The sequence below is a fragment of the Rissa tridactyla genome, chromosome W (genome assembly GCF_028500815.1).
Source record: "Rissa tridactyla isolate bRisTri1 chromosome W, bRisTri1.patW.cur.20221130, whole genome shotgun sequence".
Taxonomy (NCBI): domain Eukaryota; kingdom Metazoa; phylum Chordata; class Aves; order Charadriiformes; family Laridae; genus Rissa; species Rissa tridactyla.
The window spans coordinates 4,532,732-4,559,266 of record NC_071496.1 but is presented as its reverse complement, the minus strand read 5'-3'; the positions used below and the strand labels follow the sequence as shown (position 1 = coordinate 4,559,266).

General features: G+C 44.8%; 1 protein-coding gene across 3 annotated transcripts in view; it reads right to left on the bottom strand.

Annotated features, from left to right (window-relative positions):
* Window positions 1–26,535, bottom strand: part of LOC128902104 (alpha-2,8-sialyltransferase 8E) — a 71,501-nt gene that overhangs the window by 37,488 nt on the left and 7,478 nt on the right. For all 3 annotated transcript variants that reach the window (XM_054184481.1, XM_054184483.1, XM_054184482.1), the window contains exon 2: window positions 7,713–8,418. In XM_054184481.1, the coding sequence (XP_054040456.1) occupies window positions 7,713–7,843 (131 nt within the window). In that variant the 5' untranslated portion in view covers window positions 7,844–8,418. The remainder of the gene's footprint in view (window positions 1–7,712; window positions 8,419–26,535) is intronic.

Here is a 26,535-nt window from a genome sequence, read left to right as displayed (position 1 = left end):
ATTCAACTAGTCAGCTTAAATGGGCTGGAGTGTTGACTAGAACATCAAAGGATACCTTTCAAAACAATACAATCTTTCCTTTTCTCATCTGTGGCTGGAAGATAAACATCCAAGGAGTAATAGATAATCAGTATCAATTCACTGTTTAATAAATATTCATAATTAAAATATTATTTGTAATAATTAGGGGCAACACAAAGCCCGCAACAGAATGAGCTGACAGTGAGGCGGGTTGTTTTCTTATCAAGAAAAAAAAAGGCCAGTCAAGCCCTGAAACTCACAGGAAAACCCAAATATTTTAAGATACCAGGAAATTCTGACATTTGAGATGGTAGCTCAGTGCAAAGACACCTGACACAGGATGGGCACCACGAGCAATCTCACCATAGCATTAGAGATCCGGCTGAGCTCATTGCTTCGCATCTCACGTTTCCAAAACTAATATATTTAGCGCCAGGTCAAGTGTCCCTACGCTGCCCTGTATTCTTCTGTGTAAACATGCCCACAGAGCCCCAGTTTCACCGGGGACTTGTGCTGAAGACAATGAGCAAAATGCCATTTAGAGTTAACATGTCTGTACCCCGTATCAGCCACAGGAGCAGGCAATATCCCTCTCTCCGTGCACGGAAGTGGAAGGCACAATCTCCTCCTACTATTTGTGCAAGACCTCCAAACTGTTGACTGCCTCAGATTTTCAGCTGGGACTGTGAAAAGCCTAGCCTGGGCTGTATTTGTTCTTACAAAAAGTGCCATGAAACTACCAGAGAAAACTTCAAAAGTTTTCATCGTGAGAACTAAAGCATAAACCTAATTAAATAAAGAGGACGTGGAAGGACAGTGACTATCTGCAGGGCTGATGAAAAAGGAAAATGGATGCAAGCAATGAAGGGCAAGGATGCCTCAAAGAAATGAGAGGTTAAGTCCATGACTTTCCCAAGGGAGGCACGGACTGCTAAGCAATGAATACACTTGAATTAAAAAATGAGAAATGAAATTAAATGAAAAAGCAATCAAGGGTAAGAATGAGGCACAGCGAAAGGAAGAAAATACGAAGCTTTGCACAGCGATTATGTCTGAACCAAACTCAGCAAGTGTAAGAACGATCAGGAAACTCCAATCAGGCCAAAAATAAAAGACGGAAGTTACTAGGTCTGCAACACTGGCCATGGAGGACAGCGGTCAAGGATGTGATCGCCCACAGCTGGGGCCATGGTAGGCACAGGTGTAGAAAAACTCAAAAGAAGACGACTGGGTGCTGGGTTTGACTTGCTACAAATGTAGGTAAGCTTGAACTTTGTACCTGCCTGTACACACAGAGGGCAAGCAGCTAATTTTTTCAAACCGACATAAAACATGTCCAGGGCAGGTTAGAACAGAGACGTTTTGGAAAGAAATGTCACGGGGTTTAAACCACTTTGGATGAAAGGGCTTTGATTCACCGGTGTTGAATGCTGGGCGTTGGCAAAACGCAACCATTATTTTGTTATTCGGAGGCAACAGATCTGTGTAAAGTGCAGAAAACGCAGTTAGCCTTGATACTCAGGCAAATATTAAAAAATACCTGTTGGCATGGACAGAAGCAGGCCTAGATCCCCGCACAACAAAGCCAGAGACTGAAGCAAGCTGCTACTGGTTATTATTTGGATTAGAATTAGGATTTAATTGTCTCTGTATTAATCAGTGATACTAATCAGGGCGATAGCCACCTCTCGGCTGGTAAACGGGACACCTACAATTCACTGCTCCAGGGCAAGAAACTTCTGCAGAGCTCCCACAGCCCAACATGATTCAAACCCTAAGGAAACCAACCATTCCTGTGCAGGGTGGGCTTGTGGGAACTGGATTAGGGACTGCCGGATGGCCACAGCCACAGCGAAAGGGGCAACCATCTGTAGGTCACCCTGTAGTGGCTCACATCCCCTGTGGTCTGAGCTCAGGAAGGACCACAATGTAATACACCATGGGATGACACACTCAGGATAATGCAACTTGCACACGCGAAATATTGAAATAACTGACTTTCATTACCCTTAATTTACTGTCATCTGGGGAACGGAGAAGAACTGGCAATTCGCAGACTAGATCTGCAAGTGGTTTTGCCATCTTAACAGCAGAGCTGCAACCCAACAATGCTAGAAATAAAGCAAGTTTAGAGAGAGCAGGGATTCAAACCCTTCTGATTTCTGCACCAGAGCCATAGAGAGCACTGCCAGGGAGCACAGGAGAGGAAATAATAGGCCCTCATGCTTTGGTTCTAAAATATCAGCCCCTCAATGCTTTTCCTTAAAAGCAAATTAAAATTATGGATCAGGAAAAAAACCTCCAAGTAGCAGAAGGTAAGATTTTGGCTTTGGGATGCTTTTCGCAATACACGTCTCTGTTGCAGCCACGATAGAGCTGTGATTGCAAATTCTTGCAGAGCTTTAATTCAGCTGCCGTGTACTTGTGAGCTCTCTCCTTCTATTGGATGTGGAGAGACGGGAGCATTATGGAAAGCAACAAACAGCAGCAATAAGAAAGGGAATGGGATGACCAGTGGGGAATGACTTTAGAGGCAGCTGAGTTAATCTATCAGCTCCCTGATTGTTCTGCCCCCTCCGTCCCACTGCCGTCTCTCCCCCAGCACAGGCTCCAGTGCTGCTCTGACCCCTCGGGGAGCTGGTTCAGCTCTCTGCCTTTGCAAGGTTAGTTAGGCACGATGGGGATGCCAATTCCCAGATCCCCAACCTTTTGAAATGCGGTTCGGAATATCCCGTAACAAGAACAGCATGGCTGGAGTCTCAGCTTCTCCTGCTATGCTAGACTAGGATCCAGTCACTTTAAGGTGATGGCCATATCCCATACATACATGTATTGGTGTATATAGCTTCAAGACTTTGCTGTCTCCTGAAGTTTCCAGTGCTCTTCTCCTCTGAAGAAAACAAACCAAAGCCAACACCTGCTCTACAGCCCCATCAGGGATTCAGCGAGGTGACTCGCAGGTCGTATGTCATTTCGTTGGGATAATATTTCACTCTGGTTAGTAAAGCAGGGGGCACGGAGCTGTGTGTTGGAGAGATGACTCATTAGGTGACCTTCGGCATACGTCTCTTGGGAAAAAATATTTCAATGGAAAAAGACTTTTAACACTGGTCTTAGGTTACGGTTAACATCTTCACAGAGTGTTATGAATAGGGCAGAGGAGGACATACCAGGTTTGGGGCCGGATCTCTCAACTGACGTGAGTTGGCTGTAGTTCCTCAAGAACCCAAGCTGAGTATAAAATACAACTCAGGCCACATGCAGCCTCCGTGTCCACATCGCAATTACTGCTGTCGCTGGTATAAGTAAGATCTGATCTTGTCTCATAGCATGGTACAGAGTAAATGATCCCTCAAGGTATAGTCCAGGTTTATTTTCTGTGTGTTTATTCCTTATTTGCCCATACTGTGTATAAAAGGATCATAAGCCACCTTTCTTATGAGGGTAAGGAAGGGGTAAAGATGTCTGGGGATTGATTTGCAACTGTTGAATAAAAGCTGCTTCAGAAATCCCCAAACGGTGGTATAACCTCAAGTTATGAGAGTCTGATATTAATTACAGGGTACACACGCATAGGAGTGATGTTTTATTCTCATTTCAAAGATGAAACGCTTTCAAATAATGCAGGTTGCTTGCATGGGAAGGTTTGCTGTTTCTTGCTGTGTGATTTTTTTGAGTTATTGTACACACTCCCTCTGACAAACCCCAGGGTAATCTTTGTTTAAAGTCTTTAATAGCTTCGAAAACATGTTCTCTTCACTTGGCTGAAAAAGAAATATTTTTAAAGGGGCAGATTCTCTTCTTCAGCTGACTCGCACCCTGAGCAGAAATCAGGCTTTTTTTTAAAAAAAAAACCCAGTATTTAGTGAATCCCCTGCCAATAGAATATAGGTCTATAGCAAAGTATTGCTCTGATATTTTTCCCTTGCCAAAGCAGGCAAGGACTGTCCTGTTGATCTCTCCCATACAACAGGTTGGGAGATGAAGACAGGGACTATTTCAACATTTTTTACTGTAGTGGTAGTTTCCTGTTGTAATCCAGGATTACGCCCTGCTGGCCAAACAAGAGCTCACAAAAAAAAAAAAGGCCAGCCCTCAGCTGAGCATCTGATTCAAAAGAAAATTCAGCTGAAAGCCGAGAATTGGAAAGATGAGTCAATACAAAAGCAAGCGGCAGCTCTGGATTTAAGCAGAAGTCCACAGCATTTAACCTACTTTAGCAGATCAATGCAGCGGATTTTTAATCATCACATTAATCCTAAAATAAAAATAATTACCCCAGAGATCCGTATTAAAGTCCCTTAATTATATCTCATTTCATCATCCTTTTTACTCAGGATCAGGAGCTACAGAGACCAGAGCTTCCCAATGTCATTCTCCAGCTTGCAGTTCAACTCTCTCGTTAGGAGTTTAGCTGCTACTACGGGGACGATGCGTTGGCCTTGCTGAGAGCACCCACATCCATCCTACGTGGAGGAAAACTGGAAAAGGGCAAAAAAAGGTGGGCAGGATTCTGCTTTCCAATGACACGGTACAAAACAGCCAGGGAAGGAGCAGAGAACATTATATAGTGGGTGAAAAATGTGTGAATACCTAGAAATTCAATCTCTACATTTGCCCCTTCCTTCTTCCAGCAATGCCAGGAGCTCATTAATATCTCATTAAGGGGAAAGAGAGGACTTGACGAGAGGCTGGGCCCCTTGTCAAATTTCACTGAGCAGAGTTTCCTTCCTGGAGCATCCTCTCCTGCCTGCAGTCCTGCCATCCCCACAGCCAGGCTTTGGGAGCATGGCCGTGGGCAAACACAGGACCAACAGCCTCCACGGCACCCTCCATGGAGAGCTTCAGGTGGGTTTTTATGGCAATAAAACCTTGTAAGGGCAAGTGGCATGGCACAGCTTATAGCCATACAGCTAATTTTTCCATCTTTCACTCAGAAAAGCGTGCCTTTGTCCACACCGCTTATTGGGACCAGTCTGTAGTCTATGCTGTCCCCTGCGCTGTGGCCAAGCTGCTTGTTTTAGGTCCAATTCCCTCTGCCTTGCTGGCCTTTACCCATTTCCACCATCTTCTTGCAAGAAACAAGCTAGCCCTGTGTTATATTTAGCCTTAAAAGCATTGTAGATTTACTGGAACAGTATTTCAGGGCAATCTTCAGGTTTCTCTAAATACATGAGGGAATTTCTTCCCACTGCCTTGAGAAGACGCCCAGAGGCCTGTTATTGTTGCAGATGTTGGGATGCAAGCAAAGGCTATCGTGACACAAGCAGCACGTTGAATCCTAGCGAGTAAATGGCTTTAGGTTTAGGCAGCGTCCCCAAGCTCCAGCTTGGCAAGCGGCACCGGAGTTATAAATATCCCACTTCTCCTCTGCAAGGATGCTCTCCAAAACCACCAGCTCCACCGTGATCCCTGGAGGTGCAAGCTATAATGTGTCCAAGGAACCTCACAGACAGTATCAGCTTCTAACAGGGGATTTAAGACCGGAGGTTTGTCAAATAAAAGAGTAATTAAAGGTTACGGCTACCCCTGCACGGAGAAGACTGGCAATCAGACTGCCTGGGAATGGTCACCATAACGCACTGCAGGGCATGAAAGCGAGAGAGGGAAAGAAAAAGTGAAAAAGTACCTTCATGATAATATTATGGTAACGATGTGGGCTGCTGTGTAAATCACCTTTCTATCATTAATAACCGACAGCCTGAGACTGCCACATCCTGCATTTTTATTTCCATGGAAGATGGGAACTACCACTTCCCAGCAGAAAGGAGGCAAAGTGCTTTTTCCCTGCGCTGAGTCAGGGGGAACCCCCTGAGACTTTTTCATGTGATTAAAAAAAAAAAAAAAAAAAGGAAAAAACCCAAACCATTACAAGCTGGAATAAAAAAAGAATAAATAAATGAACTGTGTTTTCCAGCCAAAGTGACAAAACGCATGCACATCTCCCTGCCTGAGTCCCTTTGATGGCAGAATGCTCAGAACCAGACTTTGTCCAAGCCGGGGAAACAAACATCAACCTTTTTTTCATTCCTTGCAGCTGTCTGATGACTGGAGAAGCTCCCAGGGCATGAAGCAGGACAGAGAGCGGCCACAGAGGTCACCCACTGGAAGAGTTTTAGTTGCATCTTCTCACCATTTTATCTTTACTTTCCTATTTTTTATTTCAGTCTACACTTTGGATTTATTTTTCACTGCTGTAATCCTGTCGCAGTCACGTCAACTTAGAAAAGCAAGTATTGGTAGGGCTGCAAGGCCTATAGAACAAATAGGAAAAACTGAGAAAATAAGGCAAGATGAGACCTGAACTGGTCATAAAGTCACCTTCTCAACACCAAGGCAGCTTGGTACTACCCTTGTCTACCTAACAGATTCCTGAAGGCCCCAAAGATGGAGATTTTATACCTCCCCAAGCAACTTTTTATTCTTTAAAAGTTTCCCTTCACGGTTAAAGCCAAATTTTTCCGGCTGCAACTTAAGCCCATGACTCCTTGTCATCTCATGAGTCTTCACAGGGATGTGTTTATTACCTTCCTCTTGGCAGAAATAGTTTGGGCATTTCAAGACAGTTATATCTCCCCTCAATTTTCTCCAAGCCAAACAAGCACACTTTTTCTACACCTCTGCTCGTTCTTGCTGCTTTCCTTTGGCTCCTTCCAACGGAGTCACGTCTTTCTGGAAGTGAGGTGCCCAAAACAAGATGGAGTCCCCCAGCCAAGGCCTCACGGCTGAGCAAGGCACAGAAATTGTTCTGTGGATAAACTACAATACTCCTGTCTATACATATTAATAACATGCTTGTTCTTTCCCTCCCAGTGAGAAACATTTGCTGATTTGTCAGCATTTTGCTTGTTCTTGGCATAAGGCAAACAACTACATGAGTTGCAAACTAGGCAAGAATCAAACCATTGATCTCTCCTGGCAAAATGCAGCTAAATTCCAATAAAAAATTCCACAGCAGCTACCTACACTACCGAAACCCACTTACCTCAAAGCATGTAAGAGAAACGTTCCCCTTTATAAAATCATACAAGCCATAACACCTCAAACTAGATTTAAGTAAAATAAACTCTGCATGGGTCAAGGTCAAACACTTGGAAGATCATCCCCACTGCTGTCTGCCATAAAAAGAGCGGTACCGTTTTCGGATCAAAGGCTGATGTGCTCTACAATAAAGCAGCCTCAGCAGCAAACTCATGAGAATATGGCAGTGACAAAATAAAGTGCTGTTATTTGGAACACTAATATTGCCACTTTGATTTTAGGAATTTCATCAGCATGTTTGTTTCTAAAGACATTAAAGTTCAGGTAATGAACATACTGCCTTACTTCAACCTCTCAAGCCATTTCAGTTTGAACTTACATAGGGTGAAGAGCCTATATCAGGGGCAAATACTCAGCTGGTATAAGTCAGTCTATCTTAAGTTAAGCAAGACTTAGATTTTTACAACAGCTGAGGATTAAAACACAATCTAACAAACATACAAATCATTACACTCCGCCTAACATCCTCCTTTATTAATGATCTAACAGACATTACAGATGCTGGATGCACCTTCCCAGATTGACAAGATATTAATATTGTCAGCACGACACCGAGAAGTGGTTTGAACCGTTATAATGGTACGGCTGGATCTCTTTCTCCATTCAGTCCGATCAGACAACTTTTCCTATTCCCTCAAATCCCCCCTTACCTTTTGAGATAGTTTCTCCCATAGAGGATCTGCTGCAGCAAGGTGACCACGGCAAAGGCGCAGATGAATATGAAGAACAAAGTTCTGTTTCCCAGCAAATCCCTGCTTGACGAAGGGTCAGTGTATCCCATCCTTAAAAGCCACTGAAGCTCCGCTGGGTAAAATTCAGTTCATTGTCGCCTTCATGCCCCTTTTGCTGGGAAGCGGAGGGGAACGCTTGCTGGCTTTTCTCTGAGCAATCCAAGGACAAGGTATCCCATTGTTTGGCCCTGCTGCCCCTTCCTTGCCCCTTTTGGATGTTAGCTCCAGGATTGTGCGCAATGGCTTGCTTCCACGGTAAAGTTTCCAGGAGATTCAGACGTGGGTAACATCTAAAATCATCTCTCAGAGCTCTTTCAGCTCAGGCAGCCTGTGCTGTGCAAGAGGCATTCTGTTCCATCTAAGCCTCTCTTGAAAACCCGCTGCTAGCAATTATCTACTTCAATCCCATTTTCATATTCCAGATGGGGGAAGCTGCAAATAAACCAGAAAACTGCAGCCAATGGCAAACACAGGGCTCCGGCAACCCGCGTTGGAAACACATAGTCGTCAGCTCTTCTTTGCTTCTGCTCAGCGATTCCAACGAAATGTGCTTGCAAGGAGACGTGACTGGGGTGTGCTATTATTGAACAAGCGTGTAACGATCATGAGGATTTCATTCAGCCCCCTGCAAAAAAAACAACAGCAGCAATCTGGTCAGGCTAGAAAGGAAAGCTGCATTTTGTGTAGCAGCGTGCTGTCCGTACCGTGCCTTCGGTACTTCAGCATTTGCAGGCAGAATGCAGTGCCTTTAGTCATAGACCGCTCACTAGTTGGGCTCCTGTATTTCCCCCCGGTTATTCCTCCGGAGTAAGCGTAAGCAAGGTCACCGTGCATCTCTTCAAGGACACGGCTCTCAGTTCCTGCATGCTGATTTATTGGAGGCTCTGAGTAGCCTCACAGCCGCAGAGAGGGAGACTGCATCTCCGTGCAGGCTCTAAGAACCATTCATTTAAAGAGACAAATATTCGGATTGTTCCTCGACCAGAAACAGTTCTCTTTTGAAAGGGCAAAGCAACAAGACCTTATCCACGGCCATCGTAACTCCTCTAAAAATCTCCCCATCGTCAGGAGGGGCTCGATTCAGCTCCCAGGGAAATCAATGGGAGTTTTGTTGCTGATTTCTTTGGGAGTAAAAGCTTCCCCCAACCCTTAGCTTCTTAAAACAAGTTCCAATAAAAGCTTTATTCATGAATGAAACATCCTGGCTAGAAGGTTGTTTTGCCCCAATAACAGATGGGAAAAGGATTTTGACAACAAAATGCGGGGAAAAAATTCTTCGTCTAAGAGAATGGGCAGATTTTTGTGCGATTAAATTTTCCAACAGTCAAATCAGCATATGCAAAATGTTCCAGTGTGCCAGCAGCCCAGCTGTGTGAAGCAGCAAACAGGGACTGTTCCTGAACTCTGTCTCAGCTGTAATTGGTGCTGCATGGGAAGAAGGGCCAAAGGTAACTTTGTGCAACCCTTTCAACCCAGTTCCTGAAGCCAAGGCTAGTCCTCAGCATCACCTAGGGCAATTCAGTAAAGAAAATTAAGGGCTAAGAAAAAAACAAAGCCTGCTGGCTTTGCCCTACCTACTTTTAAGCAACAGAAGTATCAAAAGCGTTTAAGGTAGGAATCCGGTCACCCTGAACTGCAGGCAGGAACCCCCTGGGGACATCCAGCCTCTGACGCTTTCTTCAGCCCCTTTCAAAGCTCTCACACATGCACTTGTCAGTCCCGATAAAGGCTCCCATTATCACCTGCGCATATAAAAAGAGTGGTGATCCCTGGTCAGATCAAAGATTATCCAGCGCAGAGCCTTGTCCCTGACACTGGCCAGTGGTGGATACACAGGGAAAAACAGAAAAAAAGGGCAAGGACATACTGATACTTCCTTGGAAACACTCTCCTACTCTTTTGTGGTTCAGGGTCTTCCTGAACCAGGGGAAGAATCCCTGGAGGTTGCCCCATCCCTGGAGGGGTTCAAGGCCAGGTTGGACGGGGCTTGGAGCAACCTGGTCTAGTGGGAGGTGTCCCTGCCCATGGCAGGGGGGTTGGAACTGGATGATCTTGAAGGTCCCTTCCAACCTAAACCATCCTATGAGTCAAAGAAAAATATTTTGGTTAAGAAAATAACTGAGTTGGATGCACTCATTTTTACTGTACTGGGAATAATACACATACCAGGGGACTGCAAATTAAATAGCAAAAGCAGTTTGATTCCCTCTTGTCAAAGTCTTCAGCTCTAGGGCCAAATATGTTTCTTTTAACAATCAGTTCGTGAAAGCCCATAGAATACGAGAGTGTTTCCATACAGGAGCCATACCATTTAGATGGATCTAACCGCATAACCTTCTCGGTAACGGGAAAAGCACTACAGCCATCAGAAATCTACTGCCATCAGAAATCCCAGGTTGGGACCCAAGATACTACACAAGTAGCTTTTTATGGGGAAGCTGAGAGGTAAGGCCAGTCAGGGTAGATGTGAAGAAAAAGGCACTTAATGCTTTGATTTGTTAGATTTTTACTCATAGCTTTGAAAATCATCTCCAAGAAAAGTGTCTCAGTTGCTCCAGGAGTTATTTTACAATAACACCAAAGTATCAGAGCATAGAATTTGGCTACTTATGACCTTCTATGGGTATGATGGCAGTTTTGCAGATTTCAATTTTCAATCACCAATTTCACTTAGGTTTTGGTGAAAACACTTTCTGCCTTTTCTCTTCTATTCCTCTTCATTCAAAGTGATTTTTTGCTTCCGATATCTGTGCTGTAGCGCACCAAACTCATGAGCCATGAGATATTCTTTCTCCTGGACTGATGGTCAGCCTGAGCTGCAGTAAATAGCCTGGAAGCGTCGTGTACTCTCAGCCAGTCTTTGATTTTGTGTGTCCTCTCAACCTTCTCTGCTAAATCGAGCTGGCCAGAAGATACAGCACCTGAGAGGCCGATGAGCAGGAAAGCTGCACGCGTAAAGCAAAAAGCAAAGTACAAACATATATATTGTAATTGGAGAGGGTTTTCTGCGCCAGATCTTGCGCAGAAACCGTTCCCGATGTCACATGTAAAAGAAATCTGTTTGTTGCCTTCAGCCCACAATAATACTGCAGAACTGGAAGCAGAGCAGCTCTGTGCAAGCATAAAGAAATAGGATGTCTATCGATAAATTTTCAAAATATGCTCAAGCGTTGTAAGTGAAAATAGTCATATAATGCATGCAGAAGGGCTGAATGAGCAATGCCAGCATTCATTCCCAGGGGCCCTTTGCGAGTTTGACTTGTCAAGGACAGGCCTCCTTGAAAGCATCAGGCCTCTGCAGAAAATAATTTAAATTTCTTAAATTATTTTACATCCTGCATTTGAGCAAGAAACAGGCAGCAAAAGAGCCCCTCCAGATTTTGAGAAGGGCTTGGGGAAAAGGACATAACAGTGAGTTGTGTTGCAAACACAGATTTGCTGGGCATGACTGGGCCCCAGGCGCTGTGTACAGCACTGACTGCTGGTCACGGAGGTATTGACCCTGCAACGGACAATGTAGCTACAGTGGCACTGGCAGCATACAGGGAGTCGTAGAATCATGGAATGGTTTGGGTTGGAAGGAACTTAAGACCATCCAGTTCCACCCCGCTGCCCTGGGCAGGGACACCTCCCACCAGAACAGGTTGCTCCAAGCCCCGGCCAACCTGGCCTTGAACCCCTCCAGGGATGGGGCAGCCACAGCTTCTCTGGGCAACCTGGGCCAGGGGCTCATCACCCTCCCAGCAAAGAATTTCTTCCCAATATCTCATCTAAATCTCCCCTCTTGCAGTTTAAAACTGTTCCCCCTCATCCTATGGCTCCACTCCCTGATCCAGAGTCCCTCCCCAGCTTTCCTGGAGCTCCTTTAGGGACTGGAAGGGGCTCTAAATTCTCCCCGGAGCCTTCTCTTCTCCAGGCTGAACCCCCCCAGCTCTCTCAGCCTGTCCTCCCAGCAGAGGGGCTCCAGCCTTTGCAGCATTTCCGTGGCCTCCTCTGATCCTGCTGGAACAGGTCCATGTCCTTATGATGTTGATGCCCCCACAGCTGGAGGTAGTACTCCAGGTGGGCCACATCACTCTACACTCCAGTCAGCCTCATGCCAGAGCACAGGAACACACTAAATAAGATCTCTTCCGTCATCAGAGGACCACTTAACTAGTATCAGCTACTCAAAATGCCTCTTACAAAATGGTGAGAGAGAGATGGATAAGCTGCATGATATGCACAAGCTCAGAAAGGGTATTCCTTTATTATTTCTTGGAGTATAGACTTCAGAGGCTAAAGCAAGAGTGGCAAAATGGAACTGCTCTTAGCCTGTCATAATATGAAGCTGACAGAAGCAGTTGGGCTTACACGTTGCTGGCCTTTGTTGTATGTGAGCTCTTTGCTAAATATCATCAGAGACAATCTATCATCAGAAACTCCCCCAGCCTGAGCAGCGAGACTCTGACATGACAAACACGAACATGTTCCACACGGTGATACCCTCCAATGGGAGCTCATCACTTGCTCTTAAGTCCAAATGAAGCAGAATGAAATGAAAAAATAAAAAGAAGAAAAAAAAAAAGAAGAAAAAAAAAGTTAAAATTGAATCTCAAATACAAAGATGTCTTGGCTAACCACCAAGACCATATTTCTGAAGCTCCAGAGAAGGAAAGCGGAATTAGCAAAAGGACAAAACCTGGACAAAATCTTCTCCCTGCATGAGAGAAGACTCTTCTTCTCTCATGCAGGGAAAAAGCACGCCTCTGCTGAAAGGACAATATTCAGTCCTTATTTCTAAGTTGCAGTTTATTTTTTAACGCAAATGAAAGAGAAGAATTCACTTTGGATGGGCAGGCCTGATTGGGAATTTCCTTAAGTACCTTTCACTGAACCTGTCATTTGAATTAGCGTTTGACTGATTGCACACTCTAATTTCAGCTGAAAGCAAGGGCATTTGGTGTCTCGGAAAGCAGGATCTGTCTGTTGGTTGTTTAAATCAAGGGGTACATGACTGAACATGTTGAACTCACAGTACTGTACAGGTTCAGAGTAAAGCAAAACATGCTTCATGTTCCCTTTCAGGAACTCCGCCACTCTCCACTCTTCTTCAAGACCATTATGCAGGTTGAAGAACTTCACACACAGCACAGCAGAATACTACAGGCTGTAAAAGGTTTTAGTAGAACACTTTTTACATCCCGATCTAGTATCTTTTTTTCCCCCTAAATTAAAATTAAATGAAGCCTATTTGCCGTTTCTACGATGCCTGTGTCAACAGATCCCTGATTTTGCAAAGCACTGGCACATTAGGTGTATGCCTGGAAGGTTCTACTGAATATGAAACTCATAAACATATGCTTATCAATATTAATTCTTTTGCAGATATAAAACTTGAATTTATTAGCATAATCTAGTGGTTAACACAATGTCTAGTCCCCCATCACTGCCACAAATCCATATGTCTTAAACTGGGATATTAAAGGAAGCTGAAAGGATTCAGCCAAGATGTAAACATTTATTTCCTCCTGAGTAGGGCTAAGCCACGAGGAGATGACAACATCTACGTTGGCACCCGGCCTCCTACCTGTGGAGCTGCCTAAATAAGAGGAGGTGTCCTGACAATAACATATGGTCTGCACAGTGGATATACATTACATCATCTATTGAATCATGACCAGTTTCCTTCCAGTTATGGGTCACATAAGCACTGGAGAAGAACTGACCTCGGTGCATAATATTTTTTACACTGCTGACACCATCTCTGTTGAAAAAGAAGCGAGGTCTTCCTCTCGCTGGTAGGAAGCTCTAAGGCAGTGGCTGCCATGGCTATAGTGCTGGACATTTACTATTGACAGTTCCTTATAGCTTGCTAAAACATATAGCAAAGTGTGAAATTAATCAGGGCTCAATGCTAGGGACAGCTTTGCTTTCCCAGTGGTGTTTCCAGATTCCTAGAAAATATAGGAAGTTTAGCATCATTGTCATGATCCCGTACAGGCTCACAGAAACCCTGCAGGTAATTGAGAAGGATGGAAGCTCAGTTTCCCTGCAGGGAAAAAGAAACAGGACCGAATTGCTTTTACAGGAATCATCTCTTAAAAGTTTGATTTCGGAGCACTGCATGGGAGCCTTGGCTTTAGCGCCAAATCAACAGGACTGAGGTGTTGGCAGAACCGTGGAGGGGTCAAAGGGTTTCCATGGCCAACATTTGCTCTCAGAATGGGAACATGATCCTGCCTGTATCCCAAGCAAGTCATAACTCCCACCTAGCTCATCAAATCCAAAACTTAGAACCTTCTTGTGAAAGTGCTGGAGTCAGTGACACTCACTTTATAAGTTTAATGGCCACTGAAAGTTTTGACGTTTCTTTTCCCTGGAAATATTCTAGCATTACCACTACAACGAACAAATATTTCCCATGGTCAGAATAAGGATCACACATTACCTAGTGCTGAAAAAGCCAGTTAATAAATATTTCACTATTTTAACAATAAATTCTAACAGCAAAAATAAAAATGGTAATCTGAGATATTTAAAAAAAACTAAAATATGGCATATAAAGTTAGATTTAATTCACAGAAACAATGAGTCTGATCTTGTATTATGTTCTGCTGTGTCAGTCAGTATTACTAACCAGAATGGGGGTAAATATCCCTCTGAATAACAAGCTAATTAAGTACTTCAGAAATTTTACACTACGCTTATAATCAAGATGTAGAAGAGACATATTCTAGAAAATTATTTGGGCTGTTGTAAAGTTACCTTTGCCTGTTTACCACAGTTCAGCATTGATTTTCGAAGGAAGGAGGTATACTCCTCTTCAATTAACCGTCAGCTTCAGTTCACACAAACTTGCAAGTAGTCCAGACATTCAGCTTTCAAACCATTCTTCATGGTGTCCTCCTGCAGCACTGATTACGTGACTAAATACACACTGGAGGCAACGAGCGTTGCCTTGGGTAGTCTACCTGCTTACTTGAGTTACTCTTCTAGGCAAAGCCAACATGTTTTCAGACGCATTTTTAAAATAGTCCATGCTAGTCCTGGCTTAGTTCAGTCCATGACAAAAATTATAAATAAAAAAACCAAACAGCTGGCTTCTGTGGTCTTCAAAAATCCCCACTCTTCCTGAAATACGTTTTAATTTCCTCTTCTGGCACTGTGGAGGTGCTCACTGGAAACGTGGACAACCAACCCTAAAGGAACAAATCTCTGCCCCTACAGTACTGTGACCAGGCACATCCTTCTGCGCCTCCTGTGACAGTGTGGATTCAGCTTTTAAGCTCTGCACAGTGTCCGGTCTGACCTGCATGCGGTTACGGAGATAGCTATTAATAAAACTGGCGACCCTTTCAAATTCCTTCCTTTGCATCTGTGATCGGCCGTGAATTCCTCGGTCATGCTTATTTGTCCTAAGGTAGCAAATAGAGACCAATCCTGGAACAGGACAGTGTTAGATGCTGAGGCGGGGCATTAGCAGAGCCAATTTTTGACATGAGAATTTATAATTTAAGCAGGCAAGAAAGGAAGGGGAGAGAGAGATTTGTTAGCCTCTTTGACAGAGGGCAGGAATTGTGATTTAGGGGTGATGTTCGGCAGCATGCAACTTGCTCAGCTTGCAAACACATACTAGGATGCAAACCCGAGGCGATGATGTCCCATTTGGCTGACAAACAAGTCTGAGAGTCCCAAGGGGACATCTGGCCACCCAGACCGAGAAACTCATCCATAGACAGGGCCTGGATCACCCCTCACCTCTACCAGCAGTTTGAGCTTTGCTGGATCTGCAACAGTAAAAGTCACTGCGCTGTCACAGGCAGCGCCTGACACGGGCAGGGAGATTGAGGGCAGCAGCTAAAAGGGTATTTAAGCATCTTCCTCCTATTGAAATTTTGGGAGTTAAATGAAAAAACTTGTTTGGCTCTTGGCTGCAGTGAATTGCCCAGGGCTACAACTCAGATAAGGACTTACAGTGAGATTGGGGCCTACAGGAGGGATGAGGAGGGACTCTTTATCGGGGAGTGGAGTGATAGGACAAGGGGGAACGATTTTAAATTCAAAGAGAGTGGATTTAGATGAGATCTGAGGAAGAAATTCTTTGCTGTGAGGGTGGTGAGCCCCTGGCCCAGGTTGCCCAGAGAAACTGTGGCTGCCCCATCCCTGGAGGTATCCAAGGCCAGGCTGGACGGGGCTTGGAGCAACGTGGGCTGGTGGGAGGTGTCCCTGCCCAGGGCAGGGGGTTGGAACTGGATGGTCTTTAAGGTCCCTCCCAACCCAAACCATTCTATGATTCTATGAGATCTTAAACTCAACCAAAGCTTGGGGCTAGCTTGGGAGTTGTTCTGACCTAAACAAGGCATAGCCCTTGGGGAAACTGCAGCTTCCCATGACCCATGGCATGAGTTTAAAAATACTCCCCAGGCCAAAGGTAGTGATCTGTGCCTTCCCTGCTCGCACACCCAAACACACCATAAGCATGGCTGACATACTTTTAAAAGTACCACTAGTTATCACTAATGAATGTCTGACCAGACTTCCATCCTCACAACACACTGCCAAGAAGAAACCCCATAATCTACCCCATTGACATTTGCTATATTCCACCTACTCCCAGTGCTTCCTTCTCTCTGGCGTAGGACCTCCTTGCCATCGGCCAGAAAGTTCTGCACATTTATCAGCAGTCTTTGGTGGTGGTGTTGACCTTTTGCCAGCAAACCTGGAACAGGTTATTTATTTAAATAGCACAGTACAGTCACTTGATTGTGTTTTTTCTTTGAAAACCTCAAATGGGGAAGCCAGAGTGGTAGTTTATCCACAGCCTATTATTAATCTCCAACGCAAGGAGTTGCGACAGCATCTGGCCTCCGGGATCCAGTGCTCTAAAAGTGGGAATTAAAGAAATGCCTTTGACAGGGAGAGATATCCCCAGGAGAGCTCTCCTCTGAGGGAGGGAAGCACAGCACAGCGTTTAGCCAGAATAGGGGGTTTTTTGCAGAACATTCCCATCATCATCACCTTTATTTAGATTTCACTTTGAAACAGCTTTTTTATTTTCTTCCAGGTGCATCCAGCAGCTCCGCTGGAGCTAAGAAGTTTGTGCGTGGGGTTTTTTTCATGCAGTGTGGGTAGGAAGGTATGTGGGAACTGTAATTCAGTCACTTTAAATCACATGGAGCTGAAGCCTGAAAGGAAAAATAATAATAAATGGTTCACATTGTCAGGCTCAGTGCAATTCTCAATCAATTAAAGCTTATTTTAGCATCAGGGCAGCTCATTTTTAAAAAGTTCTCCTGGCGCTTTGATGCTTTCACGTTACTGTGTAGCTAGAAAGGTCTTGCTGGGAACCAATTACTCTTGGTAAAGCTTTTCTAAACTGCATTTTTAGTTTCTGTCAAATGACAATAAATAAGATCCACGTGAGCGAACGGCAGCAACAAAATAGCTAGTGGCAGTGAGAGAGTAAGGCTTTGGACCCAGGCAAAGGAGGAAGATAAATCTGGGGCTCAAGCACAGTAAAAATATGGTTGATTGGGCTCGGAGTCTGCAAACGTATTCCTCAATGCATCTAACTTTCAATTGTGCTTCAGTATGTTGGGACATTAAACGGTGAAAAGTCAGCAATGCAGGTATTCTACATCACATAGCTGCTTTTTTCACCATTCGTTTAAAACTAAATATTATATCGGCATTTTGGATCTTTATTTTGTGCCATTATCGTGTCACGGATGTGGATGACACAGGAACATCCGAATCAATATTCCTCTTTTGCAAGCCATGCGGCACTTAAGAAAATGAAACACGATGCCAGATTCACACTGAAAGTTCCACTGGTCCCAAAGTTGGCTAATTGATGAGGAAAGCTCTTCCCTGATGTGCTAACAAAAATCATAACTAGTAGCATTTGTAGCTCCTTGCAGTCTATGAGAGTAGATGGCAAACAAGGACAATGCTGTGAGTTCACCTCCGCTGGAATCACTGACAAAATATTTGCTTAATAAAAGGGGCAATGATCACACTACATTCCATATTTATTTTTTTTACTGTGGTGAAGACAAAAAGATTGCGGAGGATATATGCTATACCATTGCATACTGTCATTATAAACTGATTAAACTTTTGCTCTAAAGTTTAACAGACAAGAAAATTAAAAGAAAGGTTGAAAGGGTCTACAAAGACTGTCCCTTACTCCTTTTTAATTTCCAGCTTTCTAGCCTCCCACTTTCTCTTGCTTTTCCTCTTCGAGTCCTGGAGCCGTCCCTCACAATACACCACCCTTGGTAGCATTTTTTCATTCACTTTTCCCAACCGGAAAAACGCACGATATCAAATACAAAGCAATAGGGAATTTGAGACCTTTCAGCACAGCAGGGAACTACAGCACAGTCATCAGTTTCCCTCTGACAGCTGATTTTTGTGCCCGATCTCCTCACCTTGGAGACCACTACAGGTTTGGCTTGGGAATCCAAGGAAGCTGTAGTTCAGATCGATACATACAGCATCCATCTGCTTTGGGTGAAGGAAGGACGTACCTTTTCCCTCAGCATTGTTCCTTCCAGTTGATGAAGTAGAGGAATTGGCTGGCACTGCAAAAAACAGGCTTTCATGATAAACATTCTTGCTGTGGCACAGTGGTGGATGAGAAGCTCGACGTGAGCCGGCAACATGCGTTCACAGCCCAGAAAGCTCCCTGCATCCTGGGCTGCATCCCCAGCACGTGGACAGCGGGGTGAGGGGGGGGATTCTGCCCCTCTCCTCCGCTCGGGGGAGACCCCCCTGCAGCGCTGCCTCCAGCTCTGGGGCACCAACAGCAGAAGGACACGGAGCTGTTGGAGCGGGGCCAGAGGAGGCCCCGGAGATGCTGGGAGGGCTGGAGCCCCTCTGCTGGGAGGACAGGCTGAGAGAGCTGGGGGGGTTCAGCCTGGAGAAGAGAAGGCTCCGGGGAGACCTTCCAGCCCCTTCCAGTCCCTCAAGGGGCTCCAGGAAAGCTGGGGAGGGACTCTGGATCAGGGAGGGGAGCCATGGGATGAGGGGGAACAGCTTTAAACTGCAAGAGGGGAGATTTAGATGAGATATTGGGAAGAAAGTCTTTGCTGTGAGGGTGGTGAGCCCCTGGCCCAGGTTGTCCAGAGAAGGCCAGGTTGGACGGGGCTTGGAGCAACCTGGTCTGGTGGGAGGTGTCCCTGCCCGGGGCAGGGGGGCTGGAACTAGATGATTTTTATGGTCCCTTCCAACGCAAACCATTCTATGATTCTATGACATGATCTTAGTTTAGATGGTCACCAACTTCACGGGAATACATATCTTGCTCTGGGCCATGAACCTGGTAAATCCCTGCAAGCTCTGACCAGCCCTACCCAGAGCAGAGATGGACTTTGAATGTTAAATACATACTTGAATTCACCAACTGCTGCCTGCAACCGGCATATCATCCTTCCCTAAAATATGCAGGAAAGCCATTAACTCTGTATTTCATGTCTGTTGCCCTTCCTTGCCATCCCCGCTCTCCCATCACGGCACATCTGTGCTCCAGAACTTACATGTTCCTGTTAAAAGTATTATCTTCCCAGCAGCTAGTGAAAAGTCACAGAGCCACAAAAAAGTTACAGCTCAACGATATCCATCCAAGGTGAGTTCAAACACCAGCTCCAAGTGTTTCATACCCCATTGGTTTTAATAGGTTATTCATATTAAAAGTAAGAGATTCAATTAAAAAATCATTAACTATTCCCTAGTTTGCTGCTTTTGCAGAACTATCCAGTCCTTTTTTAATGTAAAACCCTAAACTTCCTCCCAGCAGGCCAAAAGCCGAGTTCATCCCTATCCTCATCCCAGTGGGGACAACAGACCTAACTCTCATTTGCTAATTAGTAGGAGGTTTGGTCTCAGCTCCGTGTTTCACCAAGCTGCCTTCGTGACTTCATGCAGAGACACACTGCAGTGTTGAGGACTCCAAGCTGGCTTGGGAAGGCAAAACGGCACTTCTGCGAAAGCGCGGCTGCTTCCAGCACTTGATCTGTGATTTCTGCCTGGTGCGGTGGAGTCATCTACTGCTTAGTCACCTCATCGTACGCTCCGTATGCCACGCAGATGAGTATCTTTACCCTCCTCAGCATCTCCTCCCTTATTTCTGAGCTAGCAATCACAGCATTTCTTGGCCTTGCAGGTGTATTGCAGGAATAACAAGGACAACTGCACGAAGCTGTCCACTTACCGTGTAAGGCAAAAAAACTCTTCTGCCTTTTAACATACGGCTTTGTCAGAGAACTGCAAGAGCAGGATCCACCTGACTCGGCACAGGATTCAGTTCCCTAAGCACTGCCACCCTGAACCACTTGAGGTGCCCCAGGAACATCTGGTTAAGTGTCTTGGTTTGAGCGTCACAGGATTAATTTCTCTTTCAGCAATTTCACTTTTCACTAAGGTGTCTTCTAATGCTTGGGAACACTGCACTTTTAGAGTACACTAGTGTCTGAATTTCTGAAAATATTTATTTCATATCCAGCTACGGTATGTGGGTTTCAAGGTCTCAGTGTTTCCAAGCTCGCCAGGTGCAGGGATGAGGAGGAGCGAGACCCAGGCACTTGACCCAAGCTGCCGACAGGGTTATTTCATACCATGAACATCACATTCAATATAAACTAGAAAGTTTGCTGAGGAGTCTTCTCTCTTCCTTGATGGCTGCCATCCTGAGAACTCCTTGCCCTGGTGCTAGAGCCCTGAGCCCTTCCCTTCCTCCCAAAGCCGCAGCGCTCGCAGTGTCCCACATTTGCTGTCCGTGCGGGGAGTGCACGGCTTCTGCTGATGGAATGGGCTGAGTATAGTCCTCGTATATTTTATATTGGCATCAGGATCAATACTGGTTCTTTAGTATTATTGTTGTTAAGTATTTAGTCTTATTCTATTAAATCTGTTTATATTTCAACCTTCAGGTTTCCTTGTTGTTTTCCCGATTTCCCTTCCCGGGTGGGGAGGGGTCATCAGCTGATAGAATAATTGTCTAAACTTGACAGTAAATTGTTGTGGGTGCCTCAAACCATAACATTAAGACAGACACGTATCATACACAGCTCATGGGAACCAGGAAACCTAGGTATTAATATACCTGTATACCTGACTCCCACCATAAATGTATGGACCTACAGCCTACCGAAACCCTCCATGCAGTTGGCTGAGATTTAGTCAATCTGCTCCACAGAGACTAGCAATTTTTTCAATCCTAAAGTAAATTTCTAAGCTATGTCAAATGAAGCACATCCTAAAAACGCCTTTGTCCTTCCTGACTATAGCAGGAGCTTGGGATGACCAGTTCAGTTGCAGGTATGTGTATGGTGGATGCCTGAACGCTGGTGAGAGAGAGGGTCAAGTGTGCAAACATCATGAAAACAAGTTGAAGTTAACGCCAAGTAAACAACATAAGGAAGTGAGCTATGAATGTTTCCCCCTTAATATTTAATCTGCTGAAAGTGGATTATTATATTTGTCACCTATATTAATTCCAGCGAAACTGTCAGAGAAACTCGCATTTCCTGCAGCCACCTGCCATTGAAGGGAGACAAAGCTACAGAATTTCACCTCGATTTCCAGTAATATTCTGGTCTTTTTTTTTTTCTCTCTCATACCTACTGTAGACGATCATCAGCAAATGAATAAAACATACTTTCATGCGAAGGAAACAACATGTGCCAGCTTTGCTGCTGGCCTTCTGTCCACATGACTAGCCCTCCCCTTCTCTAACCCTTCTTCCCACTTCCACCATTAACCCCCCTCTCACAGTCAAAAGGAAGACAAGGCAAATACGGGAGTCGTGATATTTCTTCCCCCCCAGTAACATTCAAAAATGGTCTGGGGTGAGGAAAGGGCGAGTTATATTTCCAGACAATTTAAGAAAATCAGATGCTTTAAAATACGGTTTCTGCTAGAACTGAAAGAATTTAAAAAGCAACAAAAATGAAATAATTTGAAACTATTAAAAGGGAATGGCCAGTTATATCGCGTATAGCTTTTGGAAGTCCCTGCCACGTGGCAAAGTGCTTACCGAGATTCAAAAACTCCTTGGACGACCCATGCAAAGGCAAAGAGAGAGAGCATTGACAGCTTCACGGATCGCGTACTAACACCCCAGAATCACTGTGTGAGCCACCCAAAACGTCCTCAGCTAGGCGATTCTGTAATCATCTGTTAGGAAGGTGAAAGATAGGAACAGCTTGCATAACCTCAAGCATTTATTATTCAACATTCCCTTATTTTCATGCCCTTCGCTAAGATGCCTGACCTCCAGGTTCCCCCACAGGGATGGCAGGGAACAGTGACAGGAATATAAAATGAAAAAAATACCCGTGCTTGCATAATTTGACCCCTGGATGAAATCTGAGAGTGAAATCAGGGAAGTTAAGGATCGTTAACAGAATCTGCCCTGGTTTTTAGGTTATATTTCACCCTTTGGTCATCTCACCTGGCTGCAGACTAAATACCACCTGACATAATAATAAGAAATACAGCTTACTGGGGTTGCGGTTCTTGGTACACACACTGCTTTGTTTCCTATGAAGACTTCAAGAAAGGGAGTTAAAATGCCTACAAAAGAAATCTTCACTTGCTGCACCTTTTGAAGGTTAGCAGAGAACCCTCGAACAACAAGCAGCTAACGACTGGGTACACGCCAGATTTCACTGAGTTGTGCCAGGGATGAATTTGGCCATGTATTTTTCATTTGTACATCCCCCATAAAGTTGAATCATCGGGCAAATTCTGCTTAATCAGAACCTAAGCCAGTACATGCTTAAATCAATGGGAGGCAATCTCGATTTCCAAGGGAGGAAGCAGAATCTAAATCACTTGAGTATCAATTCAGATTCACTTTTCTTTTTTTTTTTTGTTCTTACAGCAAAATCTACTATGCAAGTGGCTTTAACCCACCCCCGTTACCATCAGTAATAGAGATCCTTAATCCAGCAACCGGCCAAGCACCCACAAGCTCTTTTAAAGCCCTTCGGAAAGCTTAGAGCAATCCTGGGAAGCATCCAATATCATACTGGACTGATACGTAGAACAGCTATTTCAAGCTTTTTTTCCCCTATCTGTTACCATGCCGGATAAAAATGGCATTAACTAATTATTTTAATTGCACTTTTTGTAGTATTTCTCATGGGACCTGGACTGCAGCTGCCTCAGCTTGATCCCATCTGGCTGGGGGATGGGAAACTATTATAAAATGTGTTTTCCACGGAGCGAATAGGACTTTCTGCTGCAGCTGTCTTTATGGAGGTGGGGGAGCTATTGGAAACAGGTGTATCGCACAGAAATGCTCCCTGGTTTGAAACTATCTAATAGACTCCAGCAGGAAAACTTCAATCAACTCCACAGGATCAAAACCAGCCGAACTCCCACCCTCCTTTTGTGTGCGCATGGGGGAAACACACAGTGACTACTTTTAAAAGAACAAATATCTTTGCGGGGCTGATGTCCTGAAAAGTTACTTATGGCTTTCCAACACGAATTTATTGTTTCTGAAGGCAAAATATTGCAACTTTTCGGAGCAGTTGTTATCTTGCAGGCGATGAATTATCCGCAACAAGATCAAGATCACTTATGAAAAAATATGCTGTTACAAATGGAGTGAAGGAAAACACCCCCACAGAAACCTGATTAATCAAGTACAATTGGCAGCAAGCACAGAAGAGAGACTGTGTTCTTTAGGAGGCATTTTTTAGTGCGGATGAGTTTTTGTTTGGCTCCAAGCGACGTTGTCTTGTTTTCTCTATTCCCATTCCCATTTCAGACCTTGTCAAAGGCTCTGTCGGTACCTCAAACCCCACATGTCCTGACTCATTTTGCTTGGGCTCCAGTCTTTTACGGATGCTTGGTGACAAGTAAGAGGGAAGGTAACTGGGATCTTCTTTGGTTCCAACCAGGCTATCGCTAAAAATCTGCATTTCCCCCTAAAAATCCTGCTTGTGTTAAAGATGAACTACATCAGTATAACAGGCACTGAGCTGGGTATAAGGCATTCCCAGGAGCATTCCCGGGGTCAGACCCCGTTCTCCAGAGCATCCATGATAACATAACCTCCTGAACATGCTACTGGGAACCTCTTTGTGCCCAGCTCTTTTGGGGTGGGCTAGACAGTGAAGTTTCCCCCCCTCACAGTTAGAATTTGATAGCCAGAAGTGGGTATCACTCCTTCTCCGTGTCTGACGTTAGGGAGTTAACTTTTTTCCCCCTGTGTTATTTTAGTTCCTTTTCTGAACACATAACAGATGTGCCCAGAGCCCAGAAAAGGAGCTTTGGGAAACATTTCTGTTTTTTCACTAAACAAATTCTGACAAATCGAACATCCAAAGTACAACAGCTCCCTTCCCCTCTCTGACCTCTGCCTCACAGCTTGGGGAGGCTGTCAAAGGCCTTTTCTCCTCCCAGCACGTTTTCCGCATCCGAAGCCTGGTCTGTGCACTGCTTGCATGCTGCCCTGGGGCAACGCAGCATCTCCTGACTCTGGAAGAGGCTAAATTATATAATTTTGGGTACAGAAAGGGTTTTCTTTGACTCTTCTACATCTGCAAAATTGCTTAATGAAAGTGCAGCAACCGGTCTAACGGACTCTAATTAAAAAAAAAAAAATACCACTTTCTGAAACGTTTCCAACTTGCCGTTCCACACTAGATGATCATGGTGTGCCAGGACAGAATGGTTTTTTAATGGCTGAAGATAACAGGATGCTGCGGTATTGCAAGTACTACAACCTGGCCTAAGCTGGTCTTCCCAACAGAAAAAGCAAACCTGTCCTGCTCTCAGCTACTCGTCTTTGCTGTTGCACTGCTTCTTCCCTCGTACAGCATTAATGTTTGCACAGATGCGTCACGACTATCAGAGAGGTAATTCAGTTTAGAATTTAGAATAAACCCAGCAGAAAACAAATTTAAAAGGCTAAGTTTTCACATGGATCAGCCTCCCAGTCCGGATTCACTGTACAAGCACAGAAACAATCCCGGGAAAGAGGAGAGGGGATGCTACACCGGAGGCACGTGCAGGGAAGCCGGAGATGAAGGGGTGAGAAGAACGGACTCTTTTGGCAGCTGTGCTGGCTGTTGTCAGCGGAAAGTGTTTGCGAAATGATGGCCTGAATAAGTGGTATGTGGCATTTTCAAGAAAGCCCTGCTGAAATCTTTGGACAACATCGTATCACGTCTCTCTCTATTTTTACACAGCACAGGCTGATTTTCCAATAAAACCACTCTGTTCAAGTAGGCAGAAGGATAAAGGCATGTCACACAAGTGGCCAGGACAAAAAAAAAAAACCTAAGAGCCATGTAGAGATGGGGGATTTTAGCTGCCGGAGAGCTACTGCCTCACTGTGCAACCTTGGGAGAGGCGCTTGACCTCAATTTGCCTTAGCTGGAAAGCTGGTGGGGAGGGACGTGCGGGTGCACAGGCCTGACCGCGTGATGTTGTGGCAGGGCTAGGCTTTGCTGGATGTTGTGTAGCTGCTCGTGGGCAATTATGTACTAAATCACAAAAGTGACGCTAGAAAGCTCCAGGCATCTTCACCAGATTTTGCTGGCCATTAATCCAGCAGAAGGCTGCTAATGGCATGTGATTGCTTTCTTTGTGCTACTGCCATTTAAGGTCACTCTGAAGGACACAAACTCTTCTTTATTTTACAGCAAGAGATTCAGGCAAAATAATAACCATGGGTTTCAGAGAATACGTCCTCAAAATGCCAATAAACTAATGAGATGTGAATTGTATGTTTTAAGTCTACAGCCATGAACTGAAAAGGAATAAACTCTTGAAATGCAAGGCGCTCTGATGATAAATGAAATACCACCTAGTGAAAGCAGATGAAGAATTCATCTGTGGCGCTTCCATAACTAAAAACCTTTAGAACAACCCTCTGATTATGAATCCCACCCACTGCAAAGCTCTACTGCACTGCAGCTCCTGCACGTCCACCTGGCATCACTGCACATGGAGAAGTGCACACCATCCACCGGGCAGCTCACAACGTGCCAGTGTGCAGCAGAGATTTTCCATATGAATCAGAGACGGATGCACCAGCACAGGAGAAAGGGCAGCCAGCAGCGTCCTTCACGTCATCCATGCATAGAGAGGACCAGACCTGTCAGCTCCAGCTGGGCAAACTTTCAACACTAGGAGCTGGTATCAAGCTTAAAAGTCTTTCAGTCCAGCCTTTGGATGATGGCTTTTAGTGTGGTTACGTGATGGCCAGCGCTGGCTATGGAGGGTTATTGCGATTTGTAACAACCCTTACGTTACGATTTGTAATAATCCCAGCAAAGATAACAGACACATCATTCATTGCCTGATTTGAAAAGAACTCACACAGCAACATAGAGACACCGACTTTGAGTGTTGCTCAAGTGTTGGCCTGATATCAGAGGGTAACAGCTCTTTCTCAGAGTCCAAAGAGTCAACTACCATGTGCAAAAAGAGCAAAACCAGAGCCAAGCTATTGAGGCAAGGACTCTGCCTCTCTTGACACTTGGGCAGTTCCTTTCAGCCTCAAGGAAAGAGTTAATCTGACTCCGAAAGGCTGGTGAGCATCACCACATGGGTTAGTTAGCAAAGAGATGTAGATTCCCTGCAGCTAAAGACAGTGATGATGAAATCGTGTCACTTGGCATGTGTACCACCACCTGCCTTCCTGTTTGTCCTCAGGAGGGATTACGCTAGAAGCCCAGTATGATCACTCCTGCCTTGCATGAGAAAAACTCTGAGGGAGTAGGTGTAAGAAGTTAGG